Raw genomic sequence first — 18,943 nt, 5'->3', positions numbered from 1 at the left:
ACAAGGTTCTGAATGTGACGAGCATGGCTCCAATGCCTACCTTGATCCATCCACTCCTTCTCTATCCTTATGCCCCAATCTGAACCACTCACCTCCCAAATTCATCTCTTCCAGGGCCTTCGGGGACTTCCTGGAGTTGCTGGCCCCAAAGTGAGTACAAGTTAAGAGGTGAGGGGGAGTGTCAAATGTAAGGGACCATATCCGGGGACTCCTATAGGATAAAGGAGACCAAAAGGCCAGGAGATAAGGGCCTATCTAGGTCAGATTCTATTGTTTCAGAAGTGCTGGTTAGAGATTAAGACACTTGGTTTGGGGTTCACAGCTTAAGACCCTGCTCTTCTTATCTCTCTCCTTAGGGCGAGCGAGGTTTGAAGGGCAGCCCTGGTGAGATTGGAGAAAAAGTAAGTGCAGTCCCGGGGACTCCGGAGGATCTGGAAAAGACTCAGCTTGCTAACTTCTTCTATTCCATTAGGGTGAACGGGGACTCCCTGGTCCGGTGGGACCCCAGGTAAGCCTGCTGAATATTGCCCTGACCTCTGAAGCCCCTCCTGATTCTTTTTCTTTTTCTTTTTCTTTTTTCTTTTTGGTTGTGGGGCTTGATCTCTAGGCCTGGGTGCTGTCCCTCAGCTCTTTAGCTCAAAGCTAGCGCTCTACCACTTGAGCCACAGCACCACTTCTGGTTTTCTGGTGGTTTACTAGAGATAAGAGTCTCATGGACTTTCCTGCCTGGGCTGGCTTTGAATCGCAATCCTCAGATCTCAGCCTCCTGAATTGCTAAGATTACGGTTGTGGGGCTTAAACTGGGGGCCCTGAGTCTCTTTGTGCTCAAGACTAGCACTCTACCACTTGAACCACAGCGCCACTTCAGTTTTTCAGTGACTAATTGGAGATAAGAGTCTCACGGGGAGTTTTCTACCTGGGCTGGCTTAGAACCTCTGTCCTCCTGAGTAGTTAGGATGACAGGTGTGAGCCACCAGTGCCAGCTGATTCTGACATTTTTGTCCTTGATCCCCTTTCCCCTCCCCCACTTCCCATCCCACTTTTTTTTTTGGTCAGTTGTGTGGCTTGAACTCAGAGCTTAGGTGCTATCTCTGAGCTTTTTTGCTCAAGGCTAGCACTTTACCACTTGAGCCACAGCTCCACTTCTGCCTTTTGGATGCTTCATTGGAGACTTGGCTACTCAGGCAGGCATCGAGATGTGATCCCCAGATCTCAGCCTCCCAAGGACCTAGGATGAGAGGCCTGAGCCACCAGCCCCCTGCAAGAATACCAATTTTAACCTTTTGACTTAGTCGCAATGACCTGCTGAGTCTGACTGCTGCCAGCCCAAACTCCCAATCTTCCATGATCTCTCCTCCCTAGCCCACAACTCAGCCTCTCCTCTCTGTTTACCCATAATCCCTTTTTGGTCCTCTCCTACCTGGAACAGCTTTTCTTCTGTTCCTCTTCCCTAGGGACCAGTAGGAATTGCTGGACGCCCTGGAGCTGAGGGTCCTGAGGTAAGTCTATGACTGTGGAGCTTTCCCATGTATCTTCCTGCCTCATCCCCTCCTGAGCTCTTTGTTTTCTCCACGTACAGGGCCCACCAGGACCTACTGGCCGCAGAGGAGAGAAGGTTCATCACGGGCTGGGAATATAACTTGGCAGCAGGGATGTGGCCAGGGGACACTGGGATTTTGGGGTTCCTAGATGAGTTGCTAACCTGTCCCTGTCTCTGTCTTCTCTCCATAGGGAGAGCCTGGTCGCCCCGGGGACCCAGCAGTGGTGGTAAGTGAAAAAAAGACGGGACCCTGAGTCCAATTCAGCCCTGGATATATAAACCATTTTTGTTTTCTGGTGGTTTACTGGAGATAAGTCTCATGGACTTTCCTGCCTGGGCTGGCTTTGAACCACGATCTTCGGATCTCAATCTTCTGAGCAGCTAGGCTTACAGACATGAGCCACTGGAGCCTGGCTACCTACTTTAGATTAGCTCATTTGGTCACAGAGACCCCTGGGTAGACACTGTGACTTTTTTGTTGTTCCAGTCGTGGGCTTAAACTTGGGGCTGGGATGCTGTCTTTGAGCTTTTCTGCTCAAGGCTAACACTCTACCACTTGAGCCACAGCTCTACTTCTCGTCCCTTTTGGTATTTAATTGGAGATAAGAGACTCAAGGGCTTTTCTGCCCACCCTGGCTTTGAACTGTGATCCCTAGATCTCAACCTCCTAAGTAGTGACACTGTGACTTTTTGATTTTATAGAATCAAAGCTTGGGGTTCTGTGATACCAAACAGGAGCTGAGTAATGACTCTCCTTATTGTTTTCAGGGTCCTGGTGGTGCTGGAGCTAAAGGAGAAAAGGTATGTCTGTAAGGGGTTGAGGTCAAAGTCACAGGGCCTATCTCTGGGCCTTCCTGGAAGTTACAGGATGACTGCTGAATTGCGGGGTACTTGGAAGCTCAAGACCACCACTGACCTCTGTTGCTTTCAGGGAGATGTGGGGCCTGCTGGACCTAGAGGAGTTGCTGGAATCAAAGGGGAACAGGTAAGTGAGGGCAAAAGTTTAGCGATAGGGCAGATGAAAGTTGTACCTTGTGTGTGTGTGTGTGTGTGTGTGTGTGTGTGTGTGTGTGTGTGTGTGTGAGTGTGTGTGTGTGTGTGTGTGTACACTGGTATTAGGTCTTTTTTTTTTTTTTTTTTTTGATTGTGGGGCTTGAACTCTGGGCCTGGGCACTGTCCCTCAGCTCAAGGCTAGTGCTCTACCACTTGGAGCCACAATGCCACTTCCAGTTTTCTGAGTGGTTTATTGATAAGACTCTCATGGGCATTCTTGCCCAGGGTTGGCTTTGAGCCCAGATCCTCAGAGCTCAGCTCCCTGAGTAGCTAGGATTACAGGTGTGAGCCACCGGTGCTGGGCTGGTATTATGTCTTATATTCAGGGTTTGTTCACACAGTGAGACTCTCAGAAGAGCAATACAAAGGTACAAGGACTATGTGCATCTGATCACATAAAGTAATATTTATCAAAGTGATGTCCAAGAAATAGAAGCAAGAAGTTTTTTTCCCTTTGTTGCTGTTTTCTTTTTCTTTTTGTCTTGTTTGTTTGTTTATCTGACTTTAGGAGTATAAGGGGGGCACAGAAATGGAGGGATAAAGGGTGAACAAATGCAGCAGTGGTGCTCACAAGACCATGTGGAAAATGAAGTATACAACTTGTTGGTGGGGATAAGAGGGAAAAACTGGGAGAGAGCTAGGGAAGGGGTGACATTGTCCTAAAAGAAACATACTCTTTACCTGACTTATGTAACATATGTAACTAACTGTTCTGTGTATCACCTTTATAATAATTAAAAAAAATTTAAAAACCCTCAGGGCTTGCAATACTCCTTTGCCTTTTTGTTCACAGCTGGTGCTCTGCTACTTGAGCCATGCCTCCACTTTCTGTTTTTTTGTTTTTTTTTTTGGTTGAATTGGAGATAAGAGTCTCACTGGCTTTCCTGGCTAGGCTGACTTTGACCCATGATCCCCGGGTCTCAGCCTCCTGAGTCGATAAGATGACAGGTGTGAGTTCCTGGTGCTCAGCTCCCTGTACCCTTTTGACTTCTGATTTGTCTGTCCAACAGGGCCCACCTGGGTTAGCTCTTCCTGGAGACCCTGGCCCTAAGGGAGACCCTGGAGCCCGGGTAAATAAATGTGGGGATGGGGACTAGGTGACAGAAGAAGAGGTGGTACCTGAGACTCCTTGATTAAATCCCTTCCCTTCCTACCCCCCCCCTCAGGGTCCCATTGGCCTCACAGGCAGAGCGGGAATTCCGGTGAGTATAAGTGATCTCAAGATTTCTGGACTCGGGTCTGGGAAGGTGGCTTAGTGGTAGAATGCCTGCCTAGCATGCATGAAGCCCCGGGTTCGACTCCCCAGTACCACATCAACAGAAAAAGCTGGATGTGGCCCTGTGGCTCAAGAGGTAGAGGGCTAGTCTTGAGCAGAAAGCACTGTCCCTGGACAGTGCTCAGGCCCTGAGTTCAAGCCCCAGGACTGACCAAAAAAAAAGAAAAATAAATCTGGGCTCACCTCCTCTAAAAGGTTGCCTGTTACATGGATTCTATAACACCTGATCCTTACCTCCCCAACAGGGTGACTCAGGGGCTCCTGGAGAGAAGGGAGACCCCGGGCGGCCTGGCTCTCCAGGACCTGTTGGCCCCCGAGGACGTGATGTAAGAGGCGGGCGTTGGAGGAGTTCTAGCGGGGAGGGGAGTAGGAGGGTTGCCAGCATCATTGGGGGTTTTGGGGACCAGGACTGACTCTCATGTCTTACAGGGTGAAGCTGGAGAGAAAGGTGATGAAGGTCCTCCGGTAAGATGTACCCCCATTGTAGTTTCTGATTCTGTATGTGTGTGTGTATGTGTAGGTAGGTGTGTGTGTGCACACGTATGCGCATGTGTGCACAGATACTGGAGCTTGAATTCGGTACCAGCTCCACATTCCCAGTACCACTACCAGTACCACTCTCCCTTGGCCTTTTTGTTTGTTTGTTTTTTGGTCAGTCGTAGGGCTTGAACTCTGGGCTTGGGCACTGTCAGCTCTTCTCAAGGCTAGGTTCTAACACTCGAGCCATAGCACCACTTCCAGGCTTTTTCTGCTTATGTGGTGCTGAGGAATCGAATCAGGGCCTTATGCATGCCAGGAAAGCACTCTACACTGAGCCATCTTCCCAGCCCCCTTTTTTTTTTTTAATTAAGTCTACCCCTCTATTACCTGAACCACATCTTCACTTCCAGCTTTCTGGTGGTTCACTGGAGCTAAGAGGCTCATGGACTCTGCTGCCTGGGCTGGACTTCAAACCTCCATCCTTGCATCGTAACCACCTGAGTAGCTAGGATTACAGGCATGAGCCATTAGTGTCCACTTTTTTTTGTTAGTGGGGCTTGAATTCAGGGACATGGCAGTGTCCTTCAGCTTTTGTGAGCACTCTACCACTTTGAGCCACAACACCACTTGTGGTTCATTGGAGATGAGAGTCTCACGGACTTTCCTGCCCGGGCTGGTTTTGAACCATGATCCTCAGATCTCAGCCTCCTGAGTAGCTAGGATGACAGGTGTGAGCCACTGGCGCCCACTCTTTCTCCTTGAACTGTAATACCTAGGGTCTGAGGTTCTACCAGGTCATCCGGTCCAGCTCTGTCTACTGTCTAGCTGGTGCCAAGGCCTTGTCTTTCCATACTCCCTAAGTTATTTAGGTATTTTTTTTTTGGTGGGTCATGGAGCCTGAACTCTGGGCCTGGGCACTGTCCCTCACCCCTTCAGCTCAAAGCTAGCGCCCTACCACTTGAGCCACAGTGCCGCTTCCAGCTTTTTCTGCTTATGTGGTGCTGAGGAATAGAACCCAGGGCCTCATGCATGCAAGGCAAGCACTCTACCACTGAGCTACCTTCCCAGCCAGTTATTTAGATCTCCCACCATGACTCTTCTCTTTATTACCAGGGTGAGCCAGGTTTGCCTGGGAAAGCCGGCGAGAGAGGCCTTCGGGTGAGTCTCAGCAGGGAGGAGGAAGGGTGCGTATGGAGGTAATGGGAGAATCAATAGGCTTAATGGTGATGGGAAGCACTGAAGGGTTGGGGGAAGAAATGAAGAGATTCTGCAAGGTATGTGTGTGGGGGGTGGTGGTATATGTAGGGTGATGGGAGACTGGCATGAATTTTTGAAGTGACAGGGAACTGGGACAACAGAAAGCCTTCTAGAAAAAGCTACAGAAAGCTAGGAGGCAGTCTGTGTCAGACTAGCTGCTCTTCTCAGGGGCTGCCTGGAGTCCGGGGGCCGGTGGGTGAGAAGGGAGACCAGGGAGATCCTGGAGAGGATGGACGAAACGTGAGTGTTGAACCTCCGACCCATTTAGCTCTCACCCCACCTCAACTCATCACCAATCCTGCCCTCCTCCACCTACATCCCTAACCTTCGCAGTCCTCATTCCTTTTGACTCTTTCATCCTAATCTCCCAAAGGCCATCAGGACCCAGTAAATCCTCACAGTGCTTCTAAATCTCCCCCCGAAACTTCTGTCTGGCTGGGCCCTGGTGGCTCACGCCTGTAATCCTAGCTACTCAAGAGGCTGAGATCTGAGGATTGAGGTTCAAAGCCAGCCCAGGCTGGAAAGTCTTTGAGACTCTTTATCTCCAATGAACCACTCAGAAAACCAGAAGTGGCACTGTGGCTCAAGGGGTAGAGGGCTCACCTTGAGCTGAAGAGCTGAGGGACAGCACCCAGGCCCAGAGTTCAAGCCCTACAATCGACAAAAAAAAAAAAAAAAAAAAAAAAAAAAAAACCCTCTGTCTTCCCTGAGTGACCCAGATCTCTGGCTTTCTGCAGGGCAGCCCTGGACCCTCTGGACCCAAGGGTGATCGTGGGGAGCCGGTGAGTGGCCTCTAGGCCAGGCTGGCCCTGGACCCTGATGGGATGGAGATTTTATTTGTCCTGCTACAATTGATGTTCTGTGTCCATATGAGGAGAGTGTTTATGGCCATGCCCCCCCTCCTCCCTGGAGTCCTTGCTTCTCTTCTGGGGGTTCACATCAGAGGGCTAGAGCTGAGCCTGGAGTAGACATGATCTAGGCCCTCAAGGCTTCTGTTAACTATAATCCTCTCCTCTCCTAGGGTCTTCCGGGTCCCCCTGGGCGTCTGGTAAGCATCATACTGAGTCCCGGACTGCTTGTCATTTTCCCTCCCATTCTCTTCTCATCTGTCTACTCACTACCTGGTCCCCCAACACTTCCCATTGAGCTCCGTTTCTCCTGTTGAAGTGTTCTTCTCATTGGCCATTCCCCCACAGGTGGACACGGGACCTGGAGCCAGAGAGAAGGTACTGGGGGTCTTTGGGTGGGGTGAAACAGTGAGTGTAGAAAAGATCCTAGTACCCTTTCCTACAACCCCTCTCTGCCCTAGGGAGAGCCTGGAGACCGTGGACAAGAGGGCCCTCGAGGACCCAAGGGTGACCCTGGTCCCCCCGGAGCCTCTGGAGAGAGGGTAAGTGTAACCAGTCCCATGGAAGGGCCTGAACTCTGGGCCTGAGCTCTTCAGCTCAAGACAAGCACGCTACCCCTTGAGCCACAGCACCACTTTCGACTTTTTCTGCTTACGCAGTGCTGAGGAATGGAACCCAGGGCCTCATGCATGTAAGACAAGCACTCTACCCCTGAGCCACCTTCCCAGCCCCTCTGATCCTTTTTCTTTCTATCCTCAGGGCAGCGATGGGCTCCGGGGACCCCCAGGCCCACAGGTGAGTGCTGAATCTGTCCCCTTTGGTCCAGTTCCCCTTCTTGCCCTCAATGCTTCTCTTGACTTCATTCCCTCCAGGGAGACCCAGGTGTTCGAGGCCCAGCAGGAGAAAAGGTGAGTGTGATTTGGAAAGATACACCTGCCTCTCAGACCCATCTCAGCCTTCCGAGTCTCTTACCACTCTGTTTCCCTCAGGGTGAACGAGGCCCCCCTGGTCTGGATGGCCGCAGTGGGCTGGATGGAAAACCAGGAGCCCCTGGCCCCCCTGGACTTAACGTGAGTCATGGTAGTTACTTCTAGTCGTCTTCAAGAGATCCCAAGACCTTGGCCTCATCTGTCTGATCTTGGCCTTCACCTCTGGGGCCAGGTGTACTGTCTCCTCCCAGAACCCTGTTTGGCCTAGGGCTCACAAGAGCCACAGTCCTGCCAGCGGGTAAAGGAAACTCTTACCCCACAGCTGACTTTGAATCTCTCCTCAGGGTGCCGCAGGTAAAGCCGGGGAGCCAGGGAGAGACGTAAGTGACGGGAGATGCTGGAGGGGAGGGCGGCTCACAGGTCTAGCATAAGCCCCCCCGCTAGGTCCTCAGAGTCACAGGTCTGTGGGCCGGACCTGCCTTAAGGGAAGGTCTCAATTCCCAGACCAGCTATCTTAAAAAGTCCCCCTTCCAGCTGGACACTGGTGGCTCACACCTGTCATCCTAGCTACTCAGAAGGCTGATATCTGAGGATCGTGATTCAAAGCCAGCCCAGGCAGGAAAAGTCCGTGAGACTCTTATCTCCAATAAACCACCAGAAAACCGGAAGTGGTGCTGTGGTTCTAGTGGTAGAGTGCTCGCCTTGAGCTGAAGAGCACAGGGACAGCGCCCAGGCCCAGGGTTCAAGCCCCACGACCAACAACAACAACAACAACAACAACAACAAAAAATGAAGTCCCCCTTCCTGACATCCTGTCTTGGAGATCGTAGTAGGCACCAAGTTCTGGGAATTTTTCCCTTGGGATTTTTATCAGGAGCCCCCTGATTCGTTGCTACTGTACCTCAGAGGCTCTTGGGGAGGGGGTGGTGTCAACACGGGAGAAGGGTCTTTGTGGGACTCTTGAAGTCCAGGAAGTGTGTCCTAAGGGCTCTCTCAGGAGCCCTCCCAATCCTAGCAAACACTTCTTCTTTTAGGGGTTCCCTGGCCTACGAGGAGAACATGGGCCCCCTGGCCCCCCTGGCCCCACTGGAGCACCGGTGAGTCTGGGTTTTCATGCTGCATTTTGGGATCCTTCCTACCCAACCCTGAACCTCTGACATCTGACTGATAGATTTGTCCCCACAGGGAAAGGCAGGAGAAGATGGCAAACCTGGCCTGAATGGAAAAAATGTGAGTATGTCTAGGGTAGCCATAGCAAAATCCACTAAGAACAGTAATAGAGCTGGGCACTGGTGGCTCACACCTGTCATCCTAAGCTACTTGGGAGTCTGAGATCTGAGAATCACGGTTCAAGGCCAGCCTAGACTGCAAAGTCCCCGTGAGACTCTCCAATGAACCACTCAAAAAGTGCAAGTAGTGCTGTGCCTCAAATGGTAAAGTGTTAGCCTTGAGCAAAAGAGCTCTTACAGTACTGGGTTCAAGCCCCATGATGGGCAAAGAAAAAAAATTGGAGCAGGATGCTGGTGGCTCATGCCTATAATTCTAGCTACTCAGGAGGCTGAGATCTGAAGATCGTGGCTCTGAGGCCAGCTCAGGTAAGCAAATCCATGAGACTCCTTTTTTTTTGGGTCCGGTCGTGGAGCCTGAACTCTGGGCCTGGGCCCTGTCCCTCAGCTTTTCAGCTCAAGGCTAGCATGCTACCACTTGAGCCATAGTACCACTTCCGGCTTTTTTTTTCTGCTTATGTGGTGCTGAGGAATCGAACCCAGGGTCTCATGCATGGAAGGCAAGCGCTCTACCACTGAGCCACCTTCCCAGCCCCTCCATGAGACTATTATCTCCAATAAACCACCTGAAAACCAGAAGTGGCACTGTGGCTCAAGTGGCAGAGCGCCAGCCTTGCACTTAAGAGCTGAGTTACAGTGCCTAGGCCCAGAGTTCAATCCCCACGACCGACACAAACAAAACAACAACAACAAAAATCCACTAATAGGTTCATGCAGCCCAGCTGCAGACAACACACAAGACATATAGACAAATAAATGCATATATATATATATATGTACACATATACACATATGCCTATACATATGCATACATTGACATGTGCAAACCTAGCCAAGAGATGCAGATGCATCTGAAAGGTGATTCTGGGTGCATACGCAGGCCGCTTTGCACACATTTATGTTAGGTCGATAGGCCAGCTTGTGTCTGGATGGCCTACATGTGCCAAGATAACCTGCAGCCATAGGTTCGGGCAGAGAGCCACACACACTGGTTGAGAGGTGCGGTCATGCTGACAGGAAGCCACATTCAACAGCTTGTGGAGACAAGTTGACACATGGACGCTGCCACTCAGACTCATCTATGTGCCACTTGGACTCTGGACTGCTCATGTGACGTAGGCTTTGCTGTGTGACACAGTTGGAAATGTGCTGGCATATGCTTTAAAAAAAAAATGGGGGGGCTGGGATGTAGCTCAGTGGCAAAGCTCTTGCCTAGCAAGTGTAACATCCTGGGTTCGATCCCCAGTACCAAAAAAGAAAAGACAAAAAAAAAAAAATACAGTTAAAAAAAAACCCAAACAAAATAAAAAAAAAATTGGGGGCCCAGAACTGAGGCTTGAACTCAGAGTCTGGGCTTTTTCCCTAAAGATTGACATGCCACTGTTTGAACCATACCACCATTTCAGGGTTTTCTTTTTTGTGGTTCATGGGACATAAGACTCGAACAGACTTTTCTACCCAGGGTGGCTTCTAACTACAATCCTCAGATCTCAGCCTCCTGAGTAGCTAGGATTACAGGCATCAGCCATGAGCGCCCAACACTACCATATGCATTTATATCCATAGTTACCTACCCACATATGACTGTGCACCTTGAAACACATGCAAGACTTGCAGGAAAAATAATGCCAGGCACATATAGGCACTGGGACCGGGGCAGGCTTGTTTGAAACCCATGCTCAGGGCTGAGAATGTGGCTTAGTGGTAGAGTGCTCACCTAAGATGTATGTAGCCCCAAGTTCAATTCCTCAGCACCATACACACACAAAAAGCTAGAAGTGGCACTGTGGCTCAAGTGGTAGAGTGCTAGCTTTGAGCAAAAAAAGCTCAGGGACAGCACCAGGCCTTAAGTTCAAGCCCCAAGACCGGCAACCCTCCCACCCCCCAAAAATGCTCATTACTAGGCTAGGATGTGCAGACCGGCTGACACACAGTTACCTTCCCAGACCCACACAAGTTCAAAAGCTAAGACACGCCAGGCACCAGTGGCTTATGCCTGCAATCCTAGCTACTCAGGAGGCTGAGATCTGAGGATCATGGTTCAAAGCCAGCCCAGGCAGGGAAGTCTGTGAAACTCTTATCTCCAATAAACGACTAGAAAACTGGTAGTGGCACTGTGTCTCAAGTGGTAGAGAACTAGCCTTGAGCTGAAGAGCTGAGGGACAGAGCTCAGGCCCAGAGTTCAAGCCCCACGACTGACCCAAAAAAAAAAAAAAAAAAAAGCTAAGGCACACAGCTGCACACATTTATATATACCATCCCAAAGACACATGAATTTGGAATCAGATCTAGAGAACCAGAGGTAGGCAGGGCTTGTGCAGGTATACGTGGAGGTGAGCAGGCCCATGTAGGCACACTAGCAGACATGCAAATAGCTCATGCAGAGCCATGGAACTCTAAAGCACAGATCTTTGATCATAGTCATCCAAAATCTATCAAGACAATATCTTACAGCCAGACACCAATAACCTTTTGAGATGATACAAGTCCTCTGCCCACAGGGAGAGCCTGGAGACCCTGGAGAAGATGGGAGAAAGGTAAAATCCCCTCCCCTGGGATCTATTCTTGGCCTTGGCTTAGGCTGTGTCTTTTTAAAAAAAATAGCCTTTGTCTTCCTTAGGGAGAGAAGGGAGATCCAGGTGCCCCTGGGAGAGAAGTGAGTGGCCAGAATTTTTTGACCCCCAATCTTGACCCCATGAGTTGACTGCATTCTTCCTTGGGTCTCTGGTGATGCCGACCTGATACCTACCACATCCTCCACAGGGTCACGAAGGCCCCAAAGGAGAGCGTGGAGCGCCCGGTAGCCCTGGCCTCCAGGGCCCTCCGGGTGTCCCAGGACAGGTTGGCCCTCCTGGCCAGGTGAGTGGCCAGAGTAGTTCCAGTCGGAAGATACAGTGGGGTACCATAATCCTGTGTGACCCTTTTCCCTTCTGTCCTATCTCAGGGCTTTCCCGGCGTCCCAGGAAACATAGGTCCCAAGGTAAGTGTGTAAATATTAGATGAGGGGGTATGGTAGATAAAGGTCTGTGGACACTTTTTCCTCTGATTCTTTTTTTTTTTTTTTTGTCCGGTCCTGGGGCTTGAACTCAGGGCCTGGACACTGTCCCTGAGCTTTTTTTTGCTCAAGGCTAGAACTCTACCATTTGAGTCACAGCACTGCTTCCGGTCTTTTCTATGTATATGTGGTACTGAGGACTCGAACCTGGGGCTTCATGCATGCTAGGCAAGCACTGTACCTTCCCAGTCCTTCTCTGATTATTCTTTGCCTTCAGGGTGACCGTGGCGAGACTGGATCCAAAGGGGAACAGGTGAGGCCTCCCATCTTTTATACTTATCCAGGTTGCCATAGTAACCCCTTGTGTTACCCACCCCCCACCTCCCCAACTGGGTCTTGTGGCCCATCATTTGATCTTTCCAGGGCCTTCGTGGGGAACGCGGTCTTAGAGGAGAACCTGGGAGCGTGGCGGTGAGCCAGCCCTGGAACCTGGTCCTTCATGGGAATCTGCATGTCCCTGGGAGCTACCTGTCCAGCCCATTCCCCTCCCGCGGACTCCTCTGTGCCCCATTCCTTGTCCCACTGGGATTCCCGTAGAGCCTTACTCACAGGAACCTGAGTGTGTATTGGGGGGGCATGCTGGGGAGGCTGCTAGCGGCCTCAACCCCAACTTCAGCAGAGGGCCAAGGAAGGTGCTGGACAAGAGGGTGTGAAATGAAGTCTGTTTCTGGGAGGCAGGGGCTTTTCTTTCGTGGGCACCCATTCACCATCCTTGTATCCCCAGAATGTAGAGCGGTGGCTGGAAACAGTTGGCATCAAGGTGAGTTATTGAAGTTGCTGGGGTGAGGAGCAGATAGGGGCTCCGTGGGGGGAGGGGAAGCAACTGGCACCCATAAGCCCCCCCCCCTCCCCGGAGGAGTACGTGACTAGAATCCCATTCCTCTGTCCTCTCACTACTCGTCAGGCCTCTGCTCTGAGGGAGATCGTGGAGACCTGGGATGAGAGTTCTGGAAGTTTCCTGCCTGTACCGGAACGACATCGTGGTCCCAAGGGAAACCCAGGCGAGCCGGGTCTGCCAGGCAAAGATGTGAGCGAGTGGGCTGTTTGGCCTGTGGAGGGTGGGGTTATTCAGCCCCCTGGCATTCATTCCACTCATCCATTCGTTCTGCTTTCTTCAGGGCTCCATTGGTTTTCCTGGTGAACGGGGGCTGAAGGGCGATCAGGGAGCCCCTGGCCCCCAGGGGCCTCCTGGCCTGGCTTTCGGAGAGAGGGGACCCCCAGGACCTCCCGGCCTTGCTGGGGAACCCGGAAAGCCTGGCATTCCTGGGCTCCCTGGCCAGGCTGGGACTACAGGAGAGGCAGGAAGGCCAGGAGAAAGGGTGAGTCTGAGAGGCTGACTGGAAGGGCCAGGGACGTGGCGTCCAGAAGTGGGACATCCGTGGTGGAGACCTCACCCTGACCTCTCCGTTGGATTTCAGGGAGAACGAGGAGAGAAGGGAGAACGAGGAGAACAGGTGAGCCGGGTGAGTCTCCACAAGGCGGGAGCCGATCTGAAACCATGCGCACACAAGCCACCAGATTTTCTTTTCTGCAGGGCAGAGATGGCCTTCCTGGCCCCCCGGGTCTACCTGGTCCTCCTGGCCCCAAGGTAATCACGGGGGGGGGGGGGGAGCTGTCTACCTTTAGCTCATGCCCTAGAAATTCCATGACCTTCGTGACCTACAACCATGCCCTCCATGCCTCTCTGACGCTCTCACCCATGACCTTGTGCTCACAGGTGGCCACGGATGAGGCAGATCCTGGACTCTTGGGAAAGCAAGGACCCCCTGGACCCAAGGGTGCTAAGGTCAGTGTAGGATTGGCCTGTGGACCACGCCCTTCCATGTCACTAGGGCCTGATTGACATCTAATCCATTCAGGGGGATCCCGGCAGCGATGGTGACCGAGGCTCCAAAGGAGACAGGGTGAGGTCCCCATCCCACTGTTTCTCGTCCTCTATGGGGGCTACTAGAGAGTGGGGCACACTTGACAGGAATCAGGGACTCAGGATGGGACATTGTGCTTGCAGGGCATGCCGGGCATCAAGGGAGACCAAGGCGAGCCTGGACAGAGAGGTCTCCATGGCAGCCCGGTGAGTCCTTGCCCCCCTATGCCATGCACAGGTGAGAAGACGGCTCTTACACAGGTTCTCTGCTCAGGGCTGAAGCTGGCACTGCCTGGGACTCTCCAGGGCCTGCCTTCAGCTGTCTAGAGTCGTGGTTGGTGGATGGAGGAGAGGTTGGGGTTGGGGTATAAAGGCAGGATGGTCTTAAATCTGTTCTCTACAGGGCTTACCAGGAGAACGTGGTATAGCTGGGCCTGAAGGGAAACAGGTGAGTGGGGACCCAAGCCTGGGATTTTGTGTGTGTGTGTGTGTGTGTGTGTGTGTGTGTGTGTGTGTGTGTGTGTATTTATGTGTGTGTGTGTAGTCTTTTTTGTTGTTGTTGTCAGTCCTGGGGCTTGAACTCTGGGCTTGGGCACTGGCCCTCCCCTCTTCAGCTCAAGGTGAGCGCTCTACCACTTGAACCACAGCACCACTTCCAGTTTTTTTTTAGTGATTTATTGGAGATAAGAGTCACAGACTTTCCTGCCTGACCTGGCTTTGAATCATGATCCTCAGATCTCAGCCTCCTAAGTAGCTAGGATGACAAGCGTGAGCCACTGGTGCCCGGCTGTCTGTGGTCTTTGTATGAGCATGTGTGTGTGTGTCTGCTCTTTGTGTGTACATGTGTGTGAGCATGTCTGTCTTTGTTCTTTGTGTGTGGATGTGCATGAGCATGTATGTGTATCTTTCTTCGGTTTTTGTGTGTGCATTTGTGTAGGTGTGTGAGCATGTGTGTGTCTGACTTTGGTCTTTGTGCATGTGTGTGTGTATTCCTTAGGGTATTGATTCTGTACCTCTATGCACAGGTGTGGACCCAGTACATAATACCTGATAGGGGTTTACTCTTGTGTGTGTGTGTGTGTGTGTGTGCATGCACATGTGCACACATGTATGTGGGTGCAGACCCCTATGTGGGGACAGTCTACAGATACGGGGCGATCTGGACCTGGGACATTGGGAATGTGGAAAAGGGCTTCCTCAGCACAGGTTCCCAGAATGTGGTAACAAGCCCAAGCACAGTCTAGATCAAGGGTCATCAATCATTTCTCTATGCAGGGTCTGCAGGGCCCGAGGGGCGCCCCCGGCCCAGCGGTGAGTACCCAAGCACCCTTGCTTCGCCCAAGCCCAGCCTTTGCCCAGCCTTACTGAGCGATTCCCCCATGGGGTGAGACGCGCTCCTTTCATCAGACTGTCTCCAACAGGGTGGCCATGGAGACCCTGGACCGCCGGGTGCCCCAGTGAGTGATGGGGAAACATTTCCTGGTGGGGGTATGGGAAGGGTAGAATGGGCACCGGTCACTGCTGATGAACTGAGCCTCGTTCATGTGAATCCCTGGGCTCAAGCAGATAATGCCAACTTTTATTCCCTGCTGCTACTTTTCTCTAGGGTCTTGCCGGTCCTGCAGGACCCCAGGGACCTTCTGGCTTGAAGGTGGGTATGGACACACGTGGGAGGGGAGGTATACGTGAGCAGCGATGGAGGTGGCTCCTTTTTCTTTTTTTTCTTTTTTTCTTTTTTTTTGCGATCATGGGGTTTGAACTCAGGACTCGGGCGCCATCTTTGATCCTTTTTTTTCAAGGCTAGTGCTTTACCACATTGAGCCATGGTGCCACTTCCGGTTTTCTGATGGCTCATTGGAGATAGTTTCATGGCCTTTTCTGGCTGGCTTTGAACCGTGATCCTCAGATCTCAACTTTCTGAGTACCTAGGATGCCAGGTGTGAGCCACCAGCACCTGGCTGGGGTGGCTCCTTTGACCCCTGTTCACAGCCAGGGTAACATCTGCCCACTTCTGGGATGGAAACTCAGGCACCCATCTATGTGGGCTCTGCTCATACAGTTCTGGGTTCTTTGCAGGGGGAGCCTGGAGAGACGGGACCCCCAGGCCGGGTGAGTAGCTTGGCAAGTGGGGGAGGGTCGCAGAGAAACGGGTAGGGGCTCACACCGCCCTGAACTCATTCTGCTTCCAGGGCCTTCCCGGACCTACTGGAGCTGTGGGACTGCCTGGTCCCCCGGGTCCCTCAGGCCTCGTGGTGAGTTGCTGTGACCCCATCAATGATGCCATATTCCCAGTCTGCACCCCCCTGCCCTCCCCAACCAGGTTCCCCATGTTCCCCATGTCCTCCTTTGTCCTGGCCTGGTGTCACCCTCACATCTTTTCCATCTTCAGGGTCCTCAGGGGTCACCAGGTTTGCCTGGACAAGTGGTAAGTTTGGACAATCTGACCTGGGCTCCAGAGGGGTCAAAGGTCAGCCAGGCCGTTCCTTCCCTGAGCTCTCTCATCTTAGGGGGAAACTGGGAAGCCAGGAGCCCCAGGTCGCGACGGGACCAGTGGGAAGGATGGAGAAAGAGGAAGCCCCGGGGTGCCGGTAACACGTTCTGGGGGACGCTTGTAGCGTCTGGATACGAGAAGTGGGTGGCTGGGAACAAGATGGCAGATTTGAGAAGTGGGTAGCTGGGAACAAGATGGCAGATTTGAGAAGTGGGTGGCTGGGGACAAGATGGTAGAATGGCTCTTGAGTGCCTCACGTTACCCTGCCACAGGGATCTCCAGGTCTACCAGGCCCCGTTGGACCTAAAGGAGAACCTGGACCCATAGGGGCCCCTGGACAGGTGACCTTTGACCTTTGACTCTTAACACCCCCCCCCCCCCCCCCGCCCCAGCCTGTTTCTACATCCCATCTAAAATGACCCCTTTTCACAGGCAGTGGTTGGGCTTCCTGGAGCAAAAGGAGAGAAGGTAAGTAAATGCAGAGGTCTGGGAGGAGAGCCAAGAATTGGTGGGGGAGAGGGGGACCAAGGAATCCCATTGCGCCCTCTTCCTTCTCAGGGAGCCCCGGGAGACCTTGCTGGAGGCCTACTGGGGGAGCCGGTGAGTGTGACCCCCCGCCTCTCCCTCCTTGAGTGTCTGTCTGTCTGTGACCGATGCCTCTGTTGCCTCCCTCCCATGCATCTATAGGGGGCCAAAGGAGACCGGGGACTGCCAGGGCCAAGGGGCGAGAAGGTGAGTGTGCCAACCGCACTGAGGCGTGAGCACTGAGCAGAGAGGAGGAGGCTTGAGAAGCCAGATGCCCTCATTGATGCCTTCTCTACAGGGTGAAGCTGGCCGGGCAGGAGAGCCGGGAGACCCCGGGGAAGACGTGAGTCTGAGGTCTGGGCAGGTCCAAGCTTGGCTTGACAACTTCGATTGTTTGCCAGGCCACTGGTGGTTCACACCTGTCATCCCAGCCACTCAGGTGGCTGAGGTCTGAGGATCATAGTTCAAAGCCAGCCCAGGCAGGAAAGTCCAGGAGACCTATCTCCAATAAACTACCCAAAAACCGGAAGTGGCCCTGTAGTTCAAAGCAGTAAATCGCTAGCCTTGAGCAAAAAAGCTCAGGGACAGAGTCCTGGCCCTGAGTTCAAGCCCCATAACAGACAAAAAAAAAAAAGAAGAAGAAAAGAAAAGGCTGGAAAGGTGGCTCCATGATAGAGTGCTTACCTCCCATGCATGAGGCCCTGGGTTCGATTCCGCAGCACCACATAAGCAGAAAAAGCTGGAAGTGGCACTGTGGCTCAAGTGGTAGAGTGCTAGCCTTGAGCTGAAGAGCTGAGGGACAGCACCCAGAGTTAAGGCCCTACAACCAACCAAAAAACAAACAAACAAACAAAAAAACAGAAAAGAAAAGAAATGTGATTGTGGGCAAATAAACCCATTCACATCTGAACCCCTGCCTTTGGCTACCTGTTCCCACATATCTGGATCCCTATACCTGTGTTCACCCTTAAACTACCATGAATCTCTGGTCACATGGAAACTTTTCCTCAGTCTATGCCCTCAAAACCCAGGAGTCATGTCTTTCTGGGTCCTTGTTTATTATCCTACCCTCTTAAATGCTATTTATTTATTTATTTATTTATTTTAGGGTCAAAAAGGGGCTCCTGGACTTAAAGGTCACAAGGTACATTGAGCTGGAAGGTTCCTTACTGAGGTTCTGGGTCTGAGACTCTGTGACCCTGATAAGACCCCCCTTTTTGCCTTTAAAGGGTGACCCAGGAGTTGGGATCCAAGGTCCCCCTGGATTATCTGGTCCTCCAGGTATGAAGGTGAGTCTGAGTCCTATTACCAGTGAGGAGAGCTATGGGGAGGGCAGCCCCTGGTGACAGGAAGAAGAGGGAATTCTGGGACAAGTCTTGGGAAGGACTTCTAATAGTGGCTGCTCCTTGCATTTTTTTTATTTCAGGGAGACCCAGGCCCTCCGGGCCCTCCGGGAGCTCCTGGTATTGTCGGCTTCCCTGGTCAGACAGGTCCTCGAGGAGAAACGGGCCAGCCGGGCCCCGTTGGCGAGCGGGTAAGGGGCTGAAAATGGCATATGGGAACTTGGTGGGATAGCGCCCAGGCCCAGAGTTCAAGCCTAATGACTAAGAACTGAATCTGAGCTGGGCTGGTGGTGGCCCCCGCCTATCAGCCTAACTTCTTCAGGAAGCTGAGTTCTAAGGATTGTGGTTCAAAATCAGGCTGGTCAGGAAAGTCTGTGAGACTTTTTTTTTTTTTTGGTCCAGTTGTGGGGCCTGAACTTTGGGCCTGGGTGCTGTCCCTCAGCTAGCTCAAGGCTAGCGCTCTACCACTTGAGCCACAGCGCCACTTCCAGCTTTTTTCTTTTTGCTTATGTGGTGCTAAGGAATTGAACCCAGGGCCTCATGCATGCAAGGCAAGCACTCTACCATTGAGCCACCTTCCCAGCCCCAGTCTGTGAGACTTTTATCTCCAATAAACCACCAGAAAACTGGAAGTGGCACTGTGGCTCAAGTGGTAAAGTGCTCACCTTGAGCTGAAGAGCTCAGAGCCAGTGCCCAGGCCCTGAGTTCAAGCCCTACAGCCAACAACAACAACAAAACCAGACCTGAATGTGGTCATAGGGGAGGGAGAAGGGACTCAGGCCTTGCCTCAGTCTTGGGGAAGAAGAGGAGATAGAGACTCCCCAAGGAACTCTCTGCCTCCTTCATCCTGTTTTTCCCATAGGGCCTGGCAGGCCCTCCGGGGAGAGAAGGCCCCCCAGGTTCTTTGGGGCCACCTGGACCACCAGGATCAGTGGTGAGTAGAGGCACCCGATGTCTGTGAGTCTGTCCACATGAGGAATGATGGTGGGAACTAGG

General features: G+C 52.2%; 1 protein-coding gene across 1 annotated transcript in view; it reads left to right on the top strand.

The window, feature by feature from the left end:
* Col7a1 (collagen type VII alpha 1 chain) overlaps nt 1-18,943 on the top strand; it is a 47,323-nt gene that overhangs the window by 18,357 nt on the left and 10,023 nt on the right. Inside the window, exons 41-95 of the mRNA XM_070017714.1 lie at nt 115-150; nt 357-401; nt 473-508; nt 1,455-1,499; nt 1,580-1,615; nt 1,732-1,767; nt 2,309-2,341; nt 2,472-2,525; nt 3,604-3,663; nt 3,760-3,795; nt 4,115-4,195; nt 4,299-4,334; nt 5,463-5,507; nt 5,775-5,846; nt 6,344-6,388; nt 6,628-6,654; nt 6,803-6,832; nt 6,916-6,996; nt 7,214-7,249; nt 7,327-7,362; nt 7,444-7,524; nt 7,728-7,763; nt 8,418-8,480; nt 8,569-8,613; nt 11,171-11,206; nt 11,290-11,325; nt 11,433-11,528; nt 11,614-11,649; nt 11,942-11,977; nt 12,088-12,135; nt 12,449-12,484; nt 12,629-12,751; nt 12,843-13,043; nt 13,143-13,178; nt 13,259-13,312; nt 13,442-13,510; nt 13,584-13,628; nt 13,733-13,795; nt 13,992-14,036; nt 14,864-14,899; nt 15,010-15,045; nt 15,195-15,239; nt 15,665-15,697; nt 15,778-15,840; nt 15,978-16,013; nt 16,096-16,176; nt 16,352-16,420; nt 16,512-16,547; nt 16,638-16,679; nt 16,767-16,811; nt 16,903-16,947; nt 17,713-17,748; nt 17,834-17,893; nt 18,031-18,138; nt 18,810-18,881. Of these exons, the coding sequence (XP_069873815.1) occupies nt 115-150; nt 357-401; nt 473-508; nt 1,455-1,499; nt 1,580-1,615; nt 1,732-1,767; nt 2,309-2,341; nt 2,472-2,525; nt 3,604-3,663; nt 3,760-3,795; nt 4,115-4,195; nt 4,299-4,334; nt 5,463-5,507; nt 5,775-5,846; nt 6,344-6,388; nt 6,628-6,654; nt 6,803-6,832; nt 6,916-6,996; nt 7,214-7,249; nt 7,327-7,362; nt 7,444-7,524; nt 7,728-7,763; nt 8,418-8,480; nt 8,569-8,613; nt 11,171-11,206; nt 11,290-11,325; nt 11,433-11,528; nt 11,614-11,649; nt 11,942-11,977; nt 12,088-12,135; nt 12,449-12,484; nt 12,629-12,751; nt 12,843-13,043; nt 13,143-13,178; nt 13,259-13,312; nt 13,442-13,510; nt 13,584-13,628; nt 13,733-13,795; nt 13,992-14,036; nt 14,864-14,899; nt 15,010-15,045; nt 15,195-15,239; nt 15,665-15,697; nt 15,778-15,840; nt 15,978-16,013; nt 16,096-16,176; nt 16,352-16,420; nt 16,512-16,547; nt 16,638-16,679; nt 16,767-16,811; nt 16,903-16,947; nt 17,713-17,748; nt 17,834-17,893; nt 18,031-18,138; nt 18,810-18,881 (2,934 nt within the window). The remainder of the gene's footprint in view (nt 1-114; nt 151-356; nt 402-472; nt 509-1,454; nt 1,500-1,579; nt 1,616-1,731; nt 1,768-2,308; nt 2,342-2,471; nt 2,526-3,603; nt 3,664-3,759; nt 3,796-4,114; nt 4,196-4,298; nt 4,335-5,462; nt 5,508-5,774; nt 5,847-6,343; nt 6,389-6,627; nt 6,655-6,802; nt 6,833-6,915; nt 6,997-7,213; nt 7,250-7,326; nt 7,363-7,443; nt 7,525-7,727; nt 7,764-8,417; nt 8,481-8,568; nt 8,614-11,170; nt 11,207-11,289; nt 11,326-11,432; nt 11,529-11,613; nt 11,650-11,941; nt 11,978-12,087; nt 12,136-12,448; nt 12,485-12,628; nt 12,752-12,842; nt 13,044-13,142; nt 13,179-13,258; nt 13,313-13,441; nt 13,511-13,583; nt 13,629-13,732; nt 13,796-13,991; nt 14,037-14,863; nt 14,900-15,009; nt 15,046-15,194; nt 15,240-15,664; nt 15,698-15,777; nt 15,841-15,977; nt 16,014-16,095; nt 16,177-16,351; nt 16,421-16,511; nt 16,548-16,637; nt 16,680-16,766; nt 16,812-16,902; nt 16,948-17,712; nt 17,749-17,833; nt 17,894-18,030; nt 18,139-18,809; nt 18,882-18,943) is intronic.

The sequence above is a fragment of the Dipodomys merriami genome, unplaced genomic scaffold, assembly GCF_024711535.1.
Source record: "Dipodomys merriami isolate MVZ:Mamm:240054 unplaced genomic scaffold, mDipMer1.0.p SCAF_125, whole genome shotgun sequence".
In the NCBI taxonomy this organism is placed as follows: Eukaryota; Metazoa; Chordata; class Mammalia; order Rodentia; family Heteromyidae; genus Dipodomys; species Dipodomys merriami.
The sequence above is the reverse complement of the archived record's forward strand: the minus strand, read 5'-3'. Positions and strand labels throughout refer to the sequence as shown.